Source organism: Rutidosis leptorrhynchoides, chromosome 2, assembly GCF_046630445.1.
Source record: "Rutidosis leptorrhynchoides isolate AG116_Rl617_1_P2 chromosome 2, CSIRO_AGI_Rlap_v1, whole genome shotgun sequence".
Lineage (NCBI taxonomy): Eukaryota > Viridiplantae > Streptophyta > Magnoliopsida > Asterales > Asteraceae > Rutidosis > Rutidosis leptorrhynchoides.
The window spans coordinates 80526522-80542191 of record NC_092334.1 but is presented as its reverse complement, the minus strand read 5'-3'; the positions used below and the strand labels follow the sequence as shown (position 1 = coordinate 80542191).

Sequence of the window (15670 nt, the reverse complement as noted above, 5' to 3'; positions counted from 1 at the left end):
CTTAACCCCATTATCGCTAACTCTTGTGAATTTCCTCTCCCCATTGGAATATCAACTAACGCATTTCTGTCTATGAAGTCATTAAAGATTCTGGCTCTTTTAAATAAAAAGATATTCCTTCGAGTCTCTTTATTGGTTATGTTATACAAAAGTCTCATGCAATGATATCTGAAAATTGGCAATGAAACATATTTGGTTTGTGAAAATTCTTCAATGACATCTTGATAACCTTTTGTTAATGAAGTATAACATTCGCACAATTATTCGGTTTCGTCCTATTGTTTAAAAGAATATATATCATATTTGAAAGCTATATATAAAGCATACTTGTGATCATATAGTAATTACTGTAGTAATAAAGACTAATAAGAAAATTACGAACTTCTTATTCAGAAGTTTTTATTTTGAAAATTCAAGAAGAGAATTTTATACTTTAACTAAATAATGCGTTAAATCAAATAAATAATGCGTTAAATCAAATAATTGAGTACGGAGTAACATAGAATGAAATGGAGATGAAGCACCCGAGCTATCAAATCAAAAAACATGTAACGTGGTTGTCATATCCTTTAGGCCGTTTTCGATGATTCTTATATTTATTGAGAATTCATATTTTCAAATTAGATTTTGATGGATCCACTTAAATTAAATTGACTAAGATACTCTTAAATTATGTCTTGCACAATTTTCTTGATAGATTTATTGAAGAATATTTTTATAAGAAGACATCAAATATAGGTGGATCTATCAAAAATTAATTTAGATATATCACCACCCTATCATTATAGAGTAATTTTATATTATATTTATTACATAAAAAATTATAGGTATACTTTTCTTGTATATTAGAGTAAAATAAAAAGATACAAGCATTAAATTTATTCATTTACTATTGATAAAACAACCTAAATACGGTGACTACAAGGGGCCGACATAAAAAAGTTCGATGTGTTCTTCAAAGATATTTGATTCGATGTCATTTGGTTCTATTCGTGTGATGCTTTTATGGTTGAGATGATTTTTAATCTTCAAATAATGTAGATTGATCACCCTCTTCGCATTTTTTTTTTAGTTTTAGGTTGTTTATTGTTATTTTGTTCTTATATTCTGTGTAGTTGTGTGGTCGTAAGTTTGCATTAGAATTTTTTTTTTTTTTTTTTTTTTTTTTTTGAAAAGCAAACTATAGTATATTATAACTTACTCCGTATAAAAGTATGTACAATAGGGAAGGTGAGGTAGCCAAAATAAGTACACAACACCACGACTCGAAGATTACAAGCAAGCCACACGAGAAACTATAACACTACAAGGATATACAAACACGAGAATACTAGATACACAAATTCAACTCGGATCAATATTCACTTGCACCACATTTCGATTATTATTGATGCCAAGCCAAACAATCCTTTTTCGAACGATTTTTCACCCATTCAAAAGATTTAACTTGAACCTCATTTATAACCTTTGAAGATGCCCATGCGTCGTTGCGAAAAACCTTTAGATTTCTATTTTTTCAAATGAGATAACACGTCACCCAAACTACCGCTTGCCATGTTTTCCTTTGATTTGTGTCCACCCCGATCACATTCGAACCTTTAATCACGTCTTCAAAATTTGAGCTCGATGGAAGGGATAGGCCCCACCATTTATAGATGCCGATCCAAATATCTTGTGCGGATTTGCATGAATAAATGGCATGGTCAACCGACTCGACCACGTCGTTACATAGAGGGCATAACAACGAGTCTAAGTCAATTCCCCTCTTGTCGAGTTCCTCTTTAGCCGCGATTCTATTTCTTAGAGTTCTCCACACGAAGATTCTCACTTTTTGTGGAATAAGATTGTTCCGAAGGATCACCGAAGTTGTTGTTTCCCTTGGAATTATCTTGTCATCAATTGATATAACCATCGATTTTGTATTGTAAACGCCACTTTTATCTCCTTTAAACTTCCATGAACTACACCCCGAACCCATACTCACTCGAGTCTTGATTGTTTATGTAAGTGTTTTTAATTCCCCATGTAACCTGCCTAAAATATCTCGAGTCCATTCCCACTCGAAAATCCAGCCATCATTCATGAATCTTGCTCAATCTCTGACAGAAGCTGCTGGACGAATATCCAGTCTAAAAAGTCTCGGACATATTTGTAGAGACCCGTCCTAATCCATCCGGACGAAGTCCATATCGATTATAAACGTTTCACAACAGTTGATTACATCGCGAGGTACTTGACCTCTATATGATACATTTTACAAACATTGCATTCGTTTTTGAAAAGACAATCTTTCATTACATTGAAAGTTGACGGCATGCATACCATTTCAAAATATATCTAACTATAATTGACTTAATAATAATCTTGATGAACTCAACGACTCGAATGCAACATCTTTTGAAATATGTCATGAATGACTCCAAGTAATATCTCTAAGGTGAGCAAACGCACAGCGGAAGATTTCTTTCATACCTGAGAATAAACATGCTTTCAAGTGTCAACCAAAAGGTTGGTGAGTTCATTAGTTTAACATAAATAATCATTTCATAATTTTAATAGACCGCAAGATTTCATTTTCAGTTCTCATAAATATACGTCCCATGCATAGAGACAAAAAATAATCACTCATATGGATTGAACACCTGGTAACCGACATTCACAATATGCATATAAGAATATCCCCATCATTCCGGGATCCTCCTTCGGACATGATATAAATTTCGAAGTACTAAAGCATCCGGTACTTTGGATGGGACTTGTTGGGCCCGATAGATCTATCTTTAGAGTTCGCGTCAATTAGGGTGTCTGTTCCCTAATTCTTAGATTACCAGACTTAATAAATAGGAGCATATTCGATTTCGATCATTCAACCATATAATGTAGTTTTGAGTACTTGTGTCTATTTCGTAAAAACATTTATAAAAATTGCGCATGTATTCTCAGCCCAAAAATATAAAGGGTAAAAAAAGGTAAATGAAACTCACCTACTGTATTTTGTAGTAAAAATACATATAACGACATTGAACAAGTATAGGGTTGGCCTCGGATTCACGAACCTATATCATTTGTATATTCATTAACACATATAATCGGAATCGAATAAATGTATATATTATTATTAGTGATATAATTTATATATTTAATAATTTATAAATTTCATTATTAATTGTTAATATAGTTAAGTTATGTGTATCAAGTACATTTATATATATAAAATCTGCATTTTCATACTCATAACTTTAAGTACGTTATTAAAACTTTTATTTTAATAATCATAACTATTTTAAGATGTTGATATAGATAATACTGATAATAATAATATTGATAATTTTAATGATAGCAGAATAATAATATTTTTTAATAAAAATGATAATAGTGATAATATTTATAATAATGCTTGTGTCACTAGTGATAACATTTCTAATAAAATGATACTAATATTAATAATAATAATCTCTACAATATTGATAATAGTAATAATAATAATATTCAAACTTGTGGTTATAATCATAGTAATAATACTAAGTGATAAATAATAATATTAATAATTATAACCCTAATAATGATAATACTCCTAATAATAGTAATAATAGCTAAAATCTTAATAATAATAATATTAATCATAACAATAATTATAATCATAATATTAACAAAAAAAAAAATACTAATACTAAGGGTATTAATAATAATAATAAGTGTATTAAGAAACTACCTCACAAAGATAAGCTCTACAAAAAAAAGAATATCAAACTGCCCACAACGGGGCTCGAACCCAAGACCTCTCGCTCATCCAACTACACCCTTAACCATTCTTCTATGTCGGTTTTTCCTGATTTAATATGTAAACTGAAAATATTTAACCCGTTCAGCTGGCTTTTTCTCCAATCACTCAATTTTTCGGCCCACTTGCAAAAGACAGCCATCGGCCCAACACTTAAAATAAGTTCTCGGCCCAATATAAATTAGATCTTAGTACAATGACCCCACGAAGTATACGGCCCCAAAAATCAAATCCAAGTTTACGGCCAAAAAATGATTTGTGGTTTTGGTTTGGTAATGTGAGCGGTAGTGAAAAGAAAAAATTACGCTGGTACTCTATCTCCCATCGTCTAGCCATCATCCTTTATTTAATCTGACCGTCGTTATCATTTGACCACCAATCATTCGATATATAAAAAAAAAATCATTTGGTGACCCATCTATATAATATAATTGAGTGTACTTTGGATCCCTAGTCCACAAAAAAAATATATCGATGCTTTTAACTTCTTCTCCTTATTAGCCAAATAGAAAAAAGGAAAGTTAGGCAACATCATGATTTAACTTTCTTCATCATTAAAGTATCCCTCCCCACTCGTTCATAAAACAGAAAGAAGAGAAGCAAGTTAACAGCAGTATACGCTGTTGTTTTCAGCGGTTTAAAACAAAAAAAAATATATATTGCAGGTTGTGATATGAGCTGGGTTCACGTGAAGAAGAAACAAGTAGATGTAGCAGAAGTAAGTGATAGTTGTTCAATAGGGTGGTTTATAGTTAAGAAGGTGAGAGAGAGAAGAGAGAGAAAGGGTTGTTGTAGTCGAAGGTTGTGGTGATATTCAAGAAGATGATGGACGGTTTTAATGGTGGTTGATGGATTCGGTTGTGATAGTTTTGTGGTGTTGTGATTATAGCTTAGTCAATGGTGGTGATTTCGTTATCATCTTCATCATCATCAGGTATTACATCTTCATCGACCCCTTCTTGCTCATCGTCATGTTTGCTACTGTAATAGTAAACATACACAGAAGATGGTAGTAGCAGAGACATCATACGAAGAAGAAGGAAAGCTGCAGCAACAATTTCGACGAGTTATAGTTGGTGTTGTGGTTATCGATTACAAATAGATGGGTGATGGTTTGAGGGATTAACTACAGGAAAAAATATGATAGGATAGTCTTGGAAGATGGTGGCGATTATTATGATGAATGATTTCGGTTGTTAAGTTGGTGGTTCTCAATATAGTTGTAGAGAAACAAGAGTGATGATAAAGTGGTGCAATAGTGTGATGGTGATTGGATGGAAATGGGTTTTGTTAGTCGACTATAACAGAAAACGTTTTCTATGATCTATGTTGCTCGATCCAAAACAGCAAGGTAATAGAAGTAGATATCGGTTCATGGTGTTATTCGGTTTATAACAGATATCGTGAGTTGAAATGAGGATTTTAAGATGACGATGGTGATTGTTAAAAGAGGAAAAGAAAATACACGATGTATGCATGAATTACTTAATTCATATAAGTGTGTAATTCATTTGTTTTCTAGCTTAAAGTGGGTAGACAGAAAATATTTGCTCAGTACATCAAATAAAATATCAGATTGTGATTTCCACTAATATGGTACGATTGATTTTGATAGCTAACAAATTAGGAGACTCAAACAAAATTCTAAACAGTTTGATTGGGATGGACAACTGATTCGATTCCAAAATCATACGCAATTCTTTTATGATTATTATCAAATCTTAATTATATTAAAATAATCCAAATAATAATAAAAATATATTAATAATTAACAATTATAATTACATTATGAATAATTAAATTAATAATAATGATAACAATATTAAAATTAATAATAAAAGTAATTTTAGAAAATGATAATAAGATAAAAAAATAATTTATATTAAAAATAATGATAACTATATTATATATATATATAAAAAAAATAAAAATTTCATTATTATATTATTTTACATACTTATTTATAATAACAAATTCATACAATTATTTAATAACATTTCAAATTATTATATAAATATATTTATTTATATATATACACATATCTATTTACAATTAATTGTTCGTGAATCGTCGAAAACAGACGAAGGTCAAATTGAATATATAAATGTAGTTCAAAGTTTTTGAAACTCAACGTTACAGACTTTGCTTATTGTGTCGAAACCACATTAAGATTAAGTTTAAATTTTGTCGGAAATTCCCGGGTCATCACAGTACCTACCCGTTAAAGAAATTTCGTCCCGAAATTTGAGTAAGGTGGTCATGGCTAACAATAAAAATGTTTTCATGATGAATATGAGCTGATAAATAGAGTTTTATCTTCATTGAGTGATAAAAAATAATTCGATTATTCGAAGAGTACGAATGAAGCTATCACCAAAGAGTGAAATAGGAAAGTAAAGATTCATCTTAACTTTTAACAGAGTCAGGGTTGAATTTTGGAATTCAAGGGATTTAAAGAAAATCTTCGAAATCTAAAAGATTTGATTCTTCGGTGAGTAAGGAAATTAAGATCTCTCTAATTAAATACGGTGATCTGTCTTGATTACTCTGTCTGATATTTCCACTATAAATTAAGCTCTTTCGTTCCATTATTTGCTAGCACTCTTATTTTCCATACTTTAATTCATACTTCCAAATCAGCAGTCAATATGCTTCATTCAGTTTTAATCCTGGATATATTCCTGACTTTCATATCGATCATTCTCCTCTTTCATCTACCACCGGAGGAATCTGTTTACTTTTACTATTACCTTGGGGTGATACTATTCTTAATTCTACCGTGTCTTTATATTGTTATTCGTATTAATATCCACGATTTGTAATTTCTGTGTTGTTGTCGGGTTTTATATCTTCCCTTATGTTTCGGAGCTCTTTGCCTTTTTCTTCTCTTTTCGACCTCCAGTAAAGCGAGCAACGGTCCAGAATTCGTAAGTATGGAGTTTTGAATGAACTTAGTGTTCTAATCAAGAACGAACGTAATAGCACGATTTGATTTGTCGAATTACCAGAATCACTGAGAATAGAACTATCAAGAATGTATTTTCTTGATATGTTCAGACATTAATTTGAATGAAAAAGTTATGTAACATGGCACATGATGACGTTATAATCTGTGAATCATCATGTTCCATTTAGAAACTCAGCATGACTTACTGTAATATAATCACGTTGATCAAGTGTCATTATATTATACTAACTCATGCATCAGTTCCCAACATTACTTCAAAAACATTCATATTTGAAGTTCGAAAGTTTACAGAATATAGAAACTAACAGTTTCTATATGATGTAACACTGATAGCACAAAAAGATAAATGATTTCAGATAAGAATAGTTATGAAGATATCTTCAGAAATATGGAGGATATTTATAAATGGATATACGATGATATCTTGGAATTTCTAATATCGATGGATGATGAAGGAGATTTATCCGTAAGGGTTTAGATTCGGAAGCAGGGTATTCGCTAAAGATTTCATCAGAAACAGAATCATTTGGATTCTTTGAAGTCAAACTTATTCCTTGTGATTTGTCCACGGCTTCCTTCATAGTTTCGCATGATCCGCTTTTCGGTACTAAATTTTCTATTGAACGTTTCCAATATGATGTTACACAGGAAGCACAAAGAGGTATATAATTTCGGACGAGAATATTTATGAAAATATCCTCAGAAATATCGAAGATATTTATGATGACATTTTGGAATTTCTAAGTTCGATGGTTGATGAAGAAAGATTTTCCGCAAGATTTTAACATGAGTACGGAGCAAGATATTCGTTGAAGGTTTCATCGGATCCAGAATTACCTGGATTCTTTGAATATATAGTATGGTCCTTGTATTTGTCCTTGGTCTCCTTCGTGGTTAGCTCAATCCATTTTCCAGTTCCAACTTTTCTGAGCTTTTCCAACATACTATTCTTTATCATCAAACTTTCGATGATTAAGGTCGTTTACGGTTTTCTATGGTTTCTGTTGTTTCATTCAACTTTTTCAACATTCAGAGTATTGATTTGTGACTGATTGCTTTTCAGAATTTTCAGAATGAGAGATCATAATTCTAAGAGATAAATGTCATACATATAACTGTTGATGTAGATATGCTGTGAGTTTTTTTTTTTTTTAAAGTACTGATTGCTGATTCCCGGTAATTGGTATGGCAGTTCTCGTTACAAGATGCGGATGAGTATATGATACGTTTTCAATGAATAAATATAATGATTTGTCAGAGATATTTAAGCCAGGAAGCAACGAGGTTGCTTGTACATCTGCTGGTAATATGGGGGAATATAAAAGAATTATCCGGTATCAAAAGGGTAATTGTATATATATCAGGATTATAGTAAGACTACTTCGAATGAAAAGTCGAAGTTGACTTGCTGGAGCTGTGACAAAATTGGCTACTTTGAAAAGGGATCGCAAAGTTATTATTTTTTTTTTTTTGCTACTAAATGCCAAAGGATCTGACGCGGCTATGTGTTAAACTTTTACTCAGTTGCCGAGAGTTTCTCAGGTGCATAACTATATGCATAAATCTTTCCTTCCGTAGATTCATCCTATCGATTGAGGTGTTTTCAAGAATCATGAAAGGTTTTAACGCAGTTTGTAATCGTCAAGATACAAATGAGGTTTAAGATGAAATCAAGTGGCAACTTGAAGAATTGTTTAGTTTGATATGTTATAATCCATATTTTAATTCATTTTAATTGTCCAATGTTATTAGTCCACAGTCGATAGTCCACAGTAACAATCCAATAATTCATATATAGTTTAATATATAAAATACGAATTAATTAATACATATTTTGACCCGCGTACATGTCTCAGACTCGATCACAACTCAAACTATATATATTATTGTAGAATCAACCTCAACCCTGTATAGCTAACTCCAACATTACTGCATATAGAGTGTCTATGGTTATTCCAAATAATATATATAGATGTGTCGATATGATATGTCAAAACCTTGTATACGTGTCCCGATATTTAAAGTGCATGAAATAAATAACAGAAATTAAATGACGATAAATAAAATTGCGAGAATGTAAATTGCGCGAATGTAAATTGCGATAATTAAATTGCGAAAAATAAAATGTAACCAGTTAGCTAGGAACAGTTAGCGTGGATTCTTAACAAAATTCTTCTCATAATTAATTTATTTGTTTCTAACAAATTTTATTTTGTAAAATATTTTCTTCATTATGCCACTTGTCGGATTCTGATAGGTCAAAATCCAATTACAAAATTGAATGAAAAAGGTTATTCTGCGGTGAACAGATACGTATATCGGTGGATGTAAGTAGGATAATAAATGACCGTTGAATTAGATTCAAAGAATGTACAGTGTAACTTATTAATGTGAAATCTAAATATTCCTCGGGTATTACCTACCCGTTAAAATATTTTCACCATTAACAGTTTGTACGAAAGAATTTTTAATTACAATCTTTATGAAAATATATATATATTTTCTTCAGATGTAATCATGAATTTAATGAGTTAATATAATATTAAACTCATTTGCTTTTCGGTTGGAACTAGAATAAATAATCTTTAAAACTTTAGAGATTACATATTCGCCATGTCGAACGAAGATAAATGAGGTAGAACGATACGTAGAACGAAGATCATACTTAAAGTACAGATGATGATATTGAAACATGGATTGTTGATGGTACTGGTGCTGTTATTGATGGTACTGTTGGTGCTGGTGATGTTGCTGAAGCTGGTACATTTTGCACCATATTCTCCGAATTGATTATTCGAGCGCGAAGTTCGTTAACTTATTACTCCAGGATGATTGTCGGTCGGAACGAGCGGATGAATAGGGTTCAGAATTTTGGATAGAATATAATCTTGTCGAGTTACCCTGGAAATGAGACTGAAAATGGTGTCTCAAACAGGTTCGCCGATAAACGCTTCAGGTTCATTGTCAAGAGGTGAATTCGGTTGATGGAAGGGATTGCCTTCTGCGTGTTTCCATTAATTAAGTCAATTACGAACCCATCAGATGAATTGATAATGGCTGATTGGTTGATTCATGCCGATGACGCTGTCTTCAGAGCTTAGGTGAACATCTATGTCAGAATAGCTGTCGGAATAACTATCGGAATAGCTATCAGAATCTGAGGGACTCGAACTGGTTGCAGGATTCATCTCGTACGATCAGATGAAGGATTTTCAGTAAGAAATAGATTATAGGATGTAGATTAGTATCCTGCAATACATAATTTACATATGCATTTATAATACAAAGATCTCATAAGTTACGGAGGAATCTACGGAAGCTGTCAGGCAAAGGTAACAATAACAGATACGCTAAGATATGAATTTATCTATACACTGTCTATGCAATAGAGGCAGTAAGACGTGTCTAGACTAAGAGTGATAAGCAAGTGGTTCCCTAAGAATGATAAGCAGGCAATTTTCGACACGAAATGATAAGCAAAACTTTTGACATGCAGACACGGTCGAAGTCCAGACTCACTAATGCATCTTAACAACTATCAGTTATACACACTAATGCAAGACCTGGTTCGCTAAGACCACCGCTCTGATACCAACTGTAGAGACCCGTCCTAATCCATCCGGACGAAGTCCATATCGATTATAAATGTTTCACAACAGTTGATTACATCGCGAGGTACTTGACCTCTATATGATACATTTTACAAACATTGCATTCGTTTTTGAAAAGACAATCTTTCATTACATTGAAAGTTGACGGCATGCATACCATTTCATAATATATCTAACTATAATTGACTTAATAATAATCTTGATGAACTCAACGACTCGAATGCAACATCTTTTGAAATATGTCATGAATGACTCCAAGTAATATCTCTAAGGTGAGCAAACGCACAGCGGAAGATTTCTTTCATACCTGAGAATAAACATGCTTTCAAGTGTCAACCAAAAGGTTGGTGAGTTCATTAGTTTAACATAAATAATCATTTCATAATTTTAATAGACCGCAAGATTTCATTTTCAGTTCTCATAAATATACGTCCCATGCATAGAGACAAAAAATAATCATTCATATGGATTGAACACCTGGTAACCGACATTCACAATATGCATATAAGAATATCCCCATCATTCCGGGATCCTCCTTCGGACATGATATAAATTTCGAAGTACTAAAGCATCCGGTACTTTGGATGGGGCTTGTTGGGCCCGATAGATCTATCTTTAGAGTTCGCGTCAATTAGGGTGTCTGTTCCCTAATTCTTAGATTACCAGACTTAATAAATAGGAGCATATTCGATTTCGATCATTCAACCATATAATGTAGTTTTGAGTACTTGTGTCTATTTCGTAAAAACATTTATAAAAATTGCGCATGTATTCTCAGCCCAAAAATATAAAGGGTAAATGAAACTCACCTACTGTATTTTGTAGTAAAAATACATATAACGACATTGAACAAGTATAGGGTTGGCCTCGGATTCACGAACCTATATCATTTGTATATTCATTAACACATATAATCGGAATCGAATAAATGTATATATTATTATTAGTGATATAATTTATATATTTAATAATTTATAAATTTCATTATTAATTGTTAATATAGTTAAGTTATGTGTATTAAGTACATTTATATATATAAAATCTGCGTTTTCATACTCATAACTTTAAGTACGTTATTAAAACTTTTATTTTAATAATCATAACTATTTTAAGATGTTGATATAGATAATACTGATAATAATAATATTGATAATTTTAATGATAGCAGAATAATAATATTTTTTAATAAAAATGATAATAGTGATAATATTTATAATAATGCTTGTGTCACTAGTGATAACATTTCTAATAAAATGATACTAATATTAATAATAATAATCTCTACAATATTGATAATAGTGATAATAATAATATTCAAACTTGTGGTTATAATCATAGTAATAATACTAAGTGAAAAATAATAATATTAATAATTATAACCCTAATAATGATAATACTCCTAATAATAGTAATAATAACTAAAATCTTAATAATAATAATATTAATCATAACAATAATTATAATCATAATATTAACAAACAAAAAATACTAATACTAAGGGTATTAATAATAATAATAAGTATTAAGAAACTACCTCACAAAGATAAGCTCCACAAAAAAAAGAATATCAAACTGCCCACAACGGGGCTCGAACCCAAGACCTCTCGCTCATCCAACTACACCCTTAACCATTCTTCTATGTCGGTTTTTCCTGATTTAATATGTAAACCGAAAATATTTAACCCGTTCAGCTGGCTTTTTCTCCAATCACTCAATTTTTCGGCCCACTTGCAAAAGACAGCCATCGGCCCAACACTTAAAATAAGTTCTCGGCCCAATATAAATTAGATCTTAGTACAATGACCCCACGAAGTATACGGCCCCAAAAATCAAATCCAAGTTTACGGCCAAAAAATGATTTGTGGTTTTGGTTTGGTAATGTGAGCGGTAGTGAAAAGAAAAAATTACGCTGGTACTCTATCTCCCATCGTCTAGCCATCATCCTTTATTTAATCTGACCGTCGTTATCATTTGATTCGATATATAAAAAAAAATCATTTGGTGACCCATCTATATAATATAATTGAGTGTACTTTGGATCCCCTAGTCCACAAAAAAAATATATCGGTGCTTTTAACTTCTTCTCCTTATTAGCCGAATAGAAAAAGGAAAGTTAGGCAACATCATGATTTAACTTTCTTCATCATTAAAGTATCCCTCCCCACTCGTTCATAAAACAGAAAGAAGAGAAGCAAGTTAACAGCAGTATACGCTGTTGTTTTCAGCGGTTTAAAACAAAAAAAAAATATATTGCAGGTTGTGATATGAGCTGGGTTCACGTGAAGAAGAAACAAGTAGATGTAGCAGAAGTAAGTGATAGTTGTTCAATAGGGTGGTTTATAGTTAAGAAGGTGAGAGAGAGAAGAGAGAGAAAGGGTTGTTGTAGTCGAAGGTTGTGGTGATATTCAAGAAGATGATGGACGGTTTTAATGGTGGTTGATGGATTCGGTTGTGATAGTTTTGTGGTGTTGTGATTATAGCTTAGTCAATGGTGGTGATTTCGTTATCATCTTCATCATCATCAGGTATTACATCTTCATCGACCCCTTCTTGCTCATCGTCATGTTTGCTACTGTAATAGTAAACATACACAGAAGATGGTAGTAGCAGAGACATCATACGAAGAAGAAGGAAAGCTGCAGCAACAATTTTGACGAGTTATAGTTGGTGTTGTGGTTATCGATTACAAATAGATGGGTGATGGTTTGAGGGATTAACTACAGGAAAAAATATGATAGGATAGTCTTGGAAGATGGTGGCGATTATTATGATGAATGATTTCGTTTGTTAAGTTGGTGGTTCTCAATATAGTTGTAGAGAAACAAGAGTGATGATAAAGTGGTGCAATAGTGTGATGGTGATTGGATGGAAATGGGTTTTGTTAGTCGACTATAACAGAAAACGTTTTCTATGATCTATGTTGCTCGATCCAAAACAGCAAGGTAATAGAAGTAGATATCGGTTCATGGTGTTATTCGGTTTATAACAGATATCGTGAGTTGAAATGAGGATTTTAAGATGACGATGGTGATTGTTAAAAGAGGAAAAGAAAATACACGATGTATGCATGAATTACTTAATTCATATAAGTGTGTAATTCATTTGTTTTCTAGCTTAAAGTGGGTAGACAGAAAATATTTGCTCAGTACATCAAATAAAATATCAGATTGTGATTTCCACTAATATGGTACGATTGATTTTGATAGCTAACAAATTAGGAGACTCAAACAAAATTCTAAACAGTTTGATTGGGATGGACAACTGATTCGATTCCAAAATCATACGCAATTCTTTTATGATTATTATCAAATCTTAATTATATTAAAATAATCCAAATAATAATAACAATATATTAATAATTAACAATTATAATTACATTATGAATAATTAAATTAATAATAATGATAACAATATTAAAATTAATAATAAAAGTAATTTTAGAAAATGATAATAAGATAAAAAAATAATTTATATTAAAAATAATGATAACTATATTATATATATATATAAAAAAAATAAAAATTTCATTATTATATTATTTTACATACTTATTTATAATAACAAATTCATACAATTATTTAATAACATTTCAAATTATTATATAAATATATTTATTTATATATATACACATATCTATTTACAATTAATTGTTCGTGAATCGTCGAAAACAGACGAAGGTCAAATTGAATATATAAATGTAGTTCAAAGTTTTTGAGACTCAACGTTACAGACTTTGCTTATTGTGTCGAAACCACATTAAGATTAAGTTTAAATTTTGTCGGAAATTCCCGGGTCATCACAATATTTCTTACAAAGGGGTATTGCTTGCCCACTGATCGAACCAAAAAAGGATGTCGCGACTGTCACCAATTTGCCTTTCGAATAAACTCTCCAAGTTAATGCCAACCTTGTTTAGATCAGCTCTAACTTTTATGATGCCATTCCAAACTGTACTCTGTTTCACAATTACACTTTCACGATTAGAACCAAACCCCCCGTCCCTCCCGTAAATACTTTTAATGATTTTGACCTAAAGTGATTCACTTTCGGTATGAAAACGCCGCCACCACTTCCCCAATAAAGCCTAATTTTTTTTTTTAAGTGTACCAATGTTCAACCCTCCCTCTTTATAAGGTAATAGAATAGTATCCCATTTAACCCAAGAAAGTTTTGAATCGTCTCCCGACCCACCCAAAAAAAAAACTTACGACGCATACTCTCGAGAAGGTTGATGATGCATGAAGGAGCATGAAACAACGAGAAGAAGTATAGAGGGAGACTATTAAGCACTGCCTTTATAAGTGTTAAACGACTACCAAAAGACATCATTCGAGCTTTCCAATCCAATAAACGCTTACCAAGCTTTTCGATAATGGGTTTCCATGCATCGTTTTTGTGAATTTTTTTCACCGATTGGCATCCCTAAGTAGTTGAAGGGAAGAGATCCCGCAAGCCAACCTATTTGCCATATTATCAATTTCCACCCGGGCCACACCAATTCCATTCAAGTGGATCTTATTCATATTAATTTTGAGCCCCGACACCTTTTCGTAACACACAAGGGTTTTGTGCACATTACTAGCATTCCTTTTGTTCCAATTACCAAAAAAGATCATGTCGTTCGCGAATTGGAGATGCGGAATATTGATCTTATCCTGACCAATCTCCACCCCCTTAAGATCTTATTTCAAACCACAATGTTAGCTAAAATGTTCAATCCTTCACTAGCAATAATGAAGAGGTAAAAGTGAAAGTGGATCACCTTGACGAATCCCTCTTTGAAGACTAAACTCCTTGGTCGGAGAACCATTAACGAGGACCGAGATAGAAGCGGATCGAAAACAAGCCTCAACCCATTTCACCCATTCAGAGCCGAATCCCATTTTCCTCAATATGTCAAGAAGAAAATTCCAACGAACACTATTGAACGCCTTTTCGAAATCGACTTTGAATTTGAAACATTTCGACTTTTCCTTTTTGACATCACTTACAAGTTCGTTTGCAATTAAAATACTATCAAGAATCGACCTTCCATGAATGAACACGCTTTGTCAATCACCACACGAAATCTATTAGCAAGAATCTTAGATAAAATTTTATAATAACTCCCAATGAGACTTATCGGTCTATTATTTCTCAAGTTGATCAGGTCCTTTTTCTTTGGAACTGAAGTGATAAAGGAGGCGTTACAACCCGCTGAGATTTCCCCATTGCGCCAAAATCAATGTATCGCCTTCATCAAGTCATTTTTGATCAAAACCCAAAATTTACGATAAAAATAAAAATTAAACCCGTCGGGCCCAGGCGCTT

General features: G+C 32.0%; 1 protein-coding gene across 1 annotated transcript; it reads right to left on the bottom strand.

Moving 5' to 3' along the window:
• Positions 1-12841: 12841 nt before the first annotated feature.
• Positions 12842-15243, bottom strand: LOC139888015 (uncharacterized). The gene is made up of 3 exons (XM_071871051.1): positions 15123-15243; positions 14771-15041; positions 12842-12932 (listed from the first exon to the last, which is right to left on the bottom strand). The coding sequence occupies exons 1-3, from the start codon at positions 15241-15243 to the stop codon at positions 12842-12844; spliced, it is 483 nt and encodes a 160-aa protein (XP_071727152.1).
• Between the last annotated feature and the right edge of the window lie 427 nt (positions 15244-15670).

What these genes read in the sequence shown, in the direction of transcription:
- LOC139888015 (XM_071871051.1), bottom strand. Translation starts at nt 15,243, where the DNA reads ATGGGATTCGGCTCTGAATGGGTGAAATGGGTTGAGGCTTGTTTTCGA. An exon ending in TCAAAGAGGGATTCGTCAAG is followed by an intron (nt 15,042 to 15,122) that starts GTGATCCACTTT and finishes GTTTGAAATAAG; the next exon opens with ATCTTAAGGGGGTGGAGATT. An exon ending in CTACTTAGGGATGCCAATCG is followed by an intron (nt 12,933 to 14,770) that starts GTGAAAAAAATT and finishes TTACTATTACAG; the next exon opens with TAGCAAACATGACGATGAGC.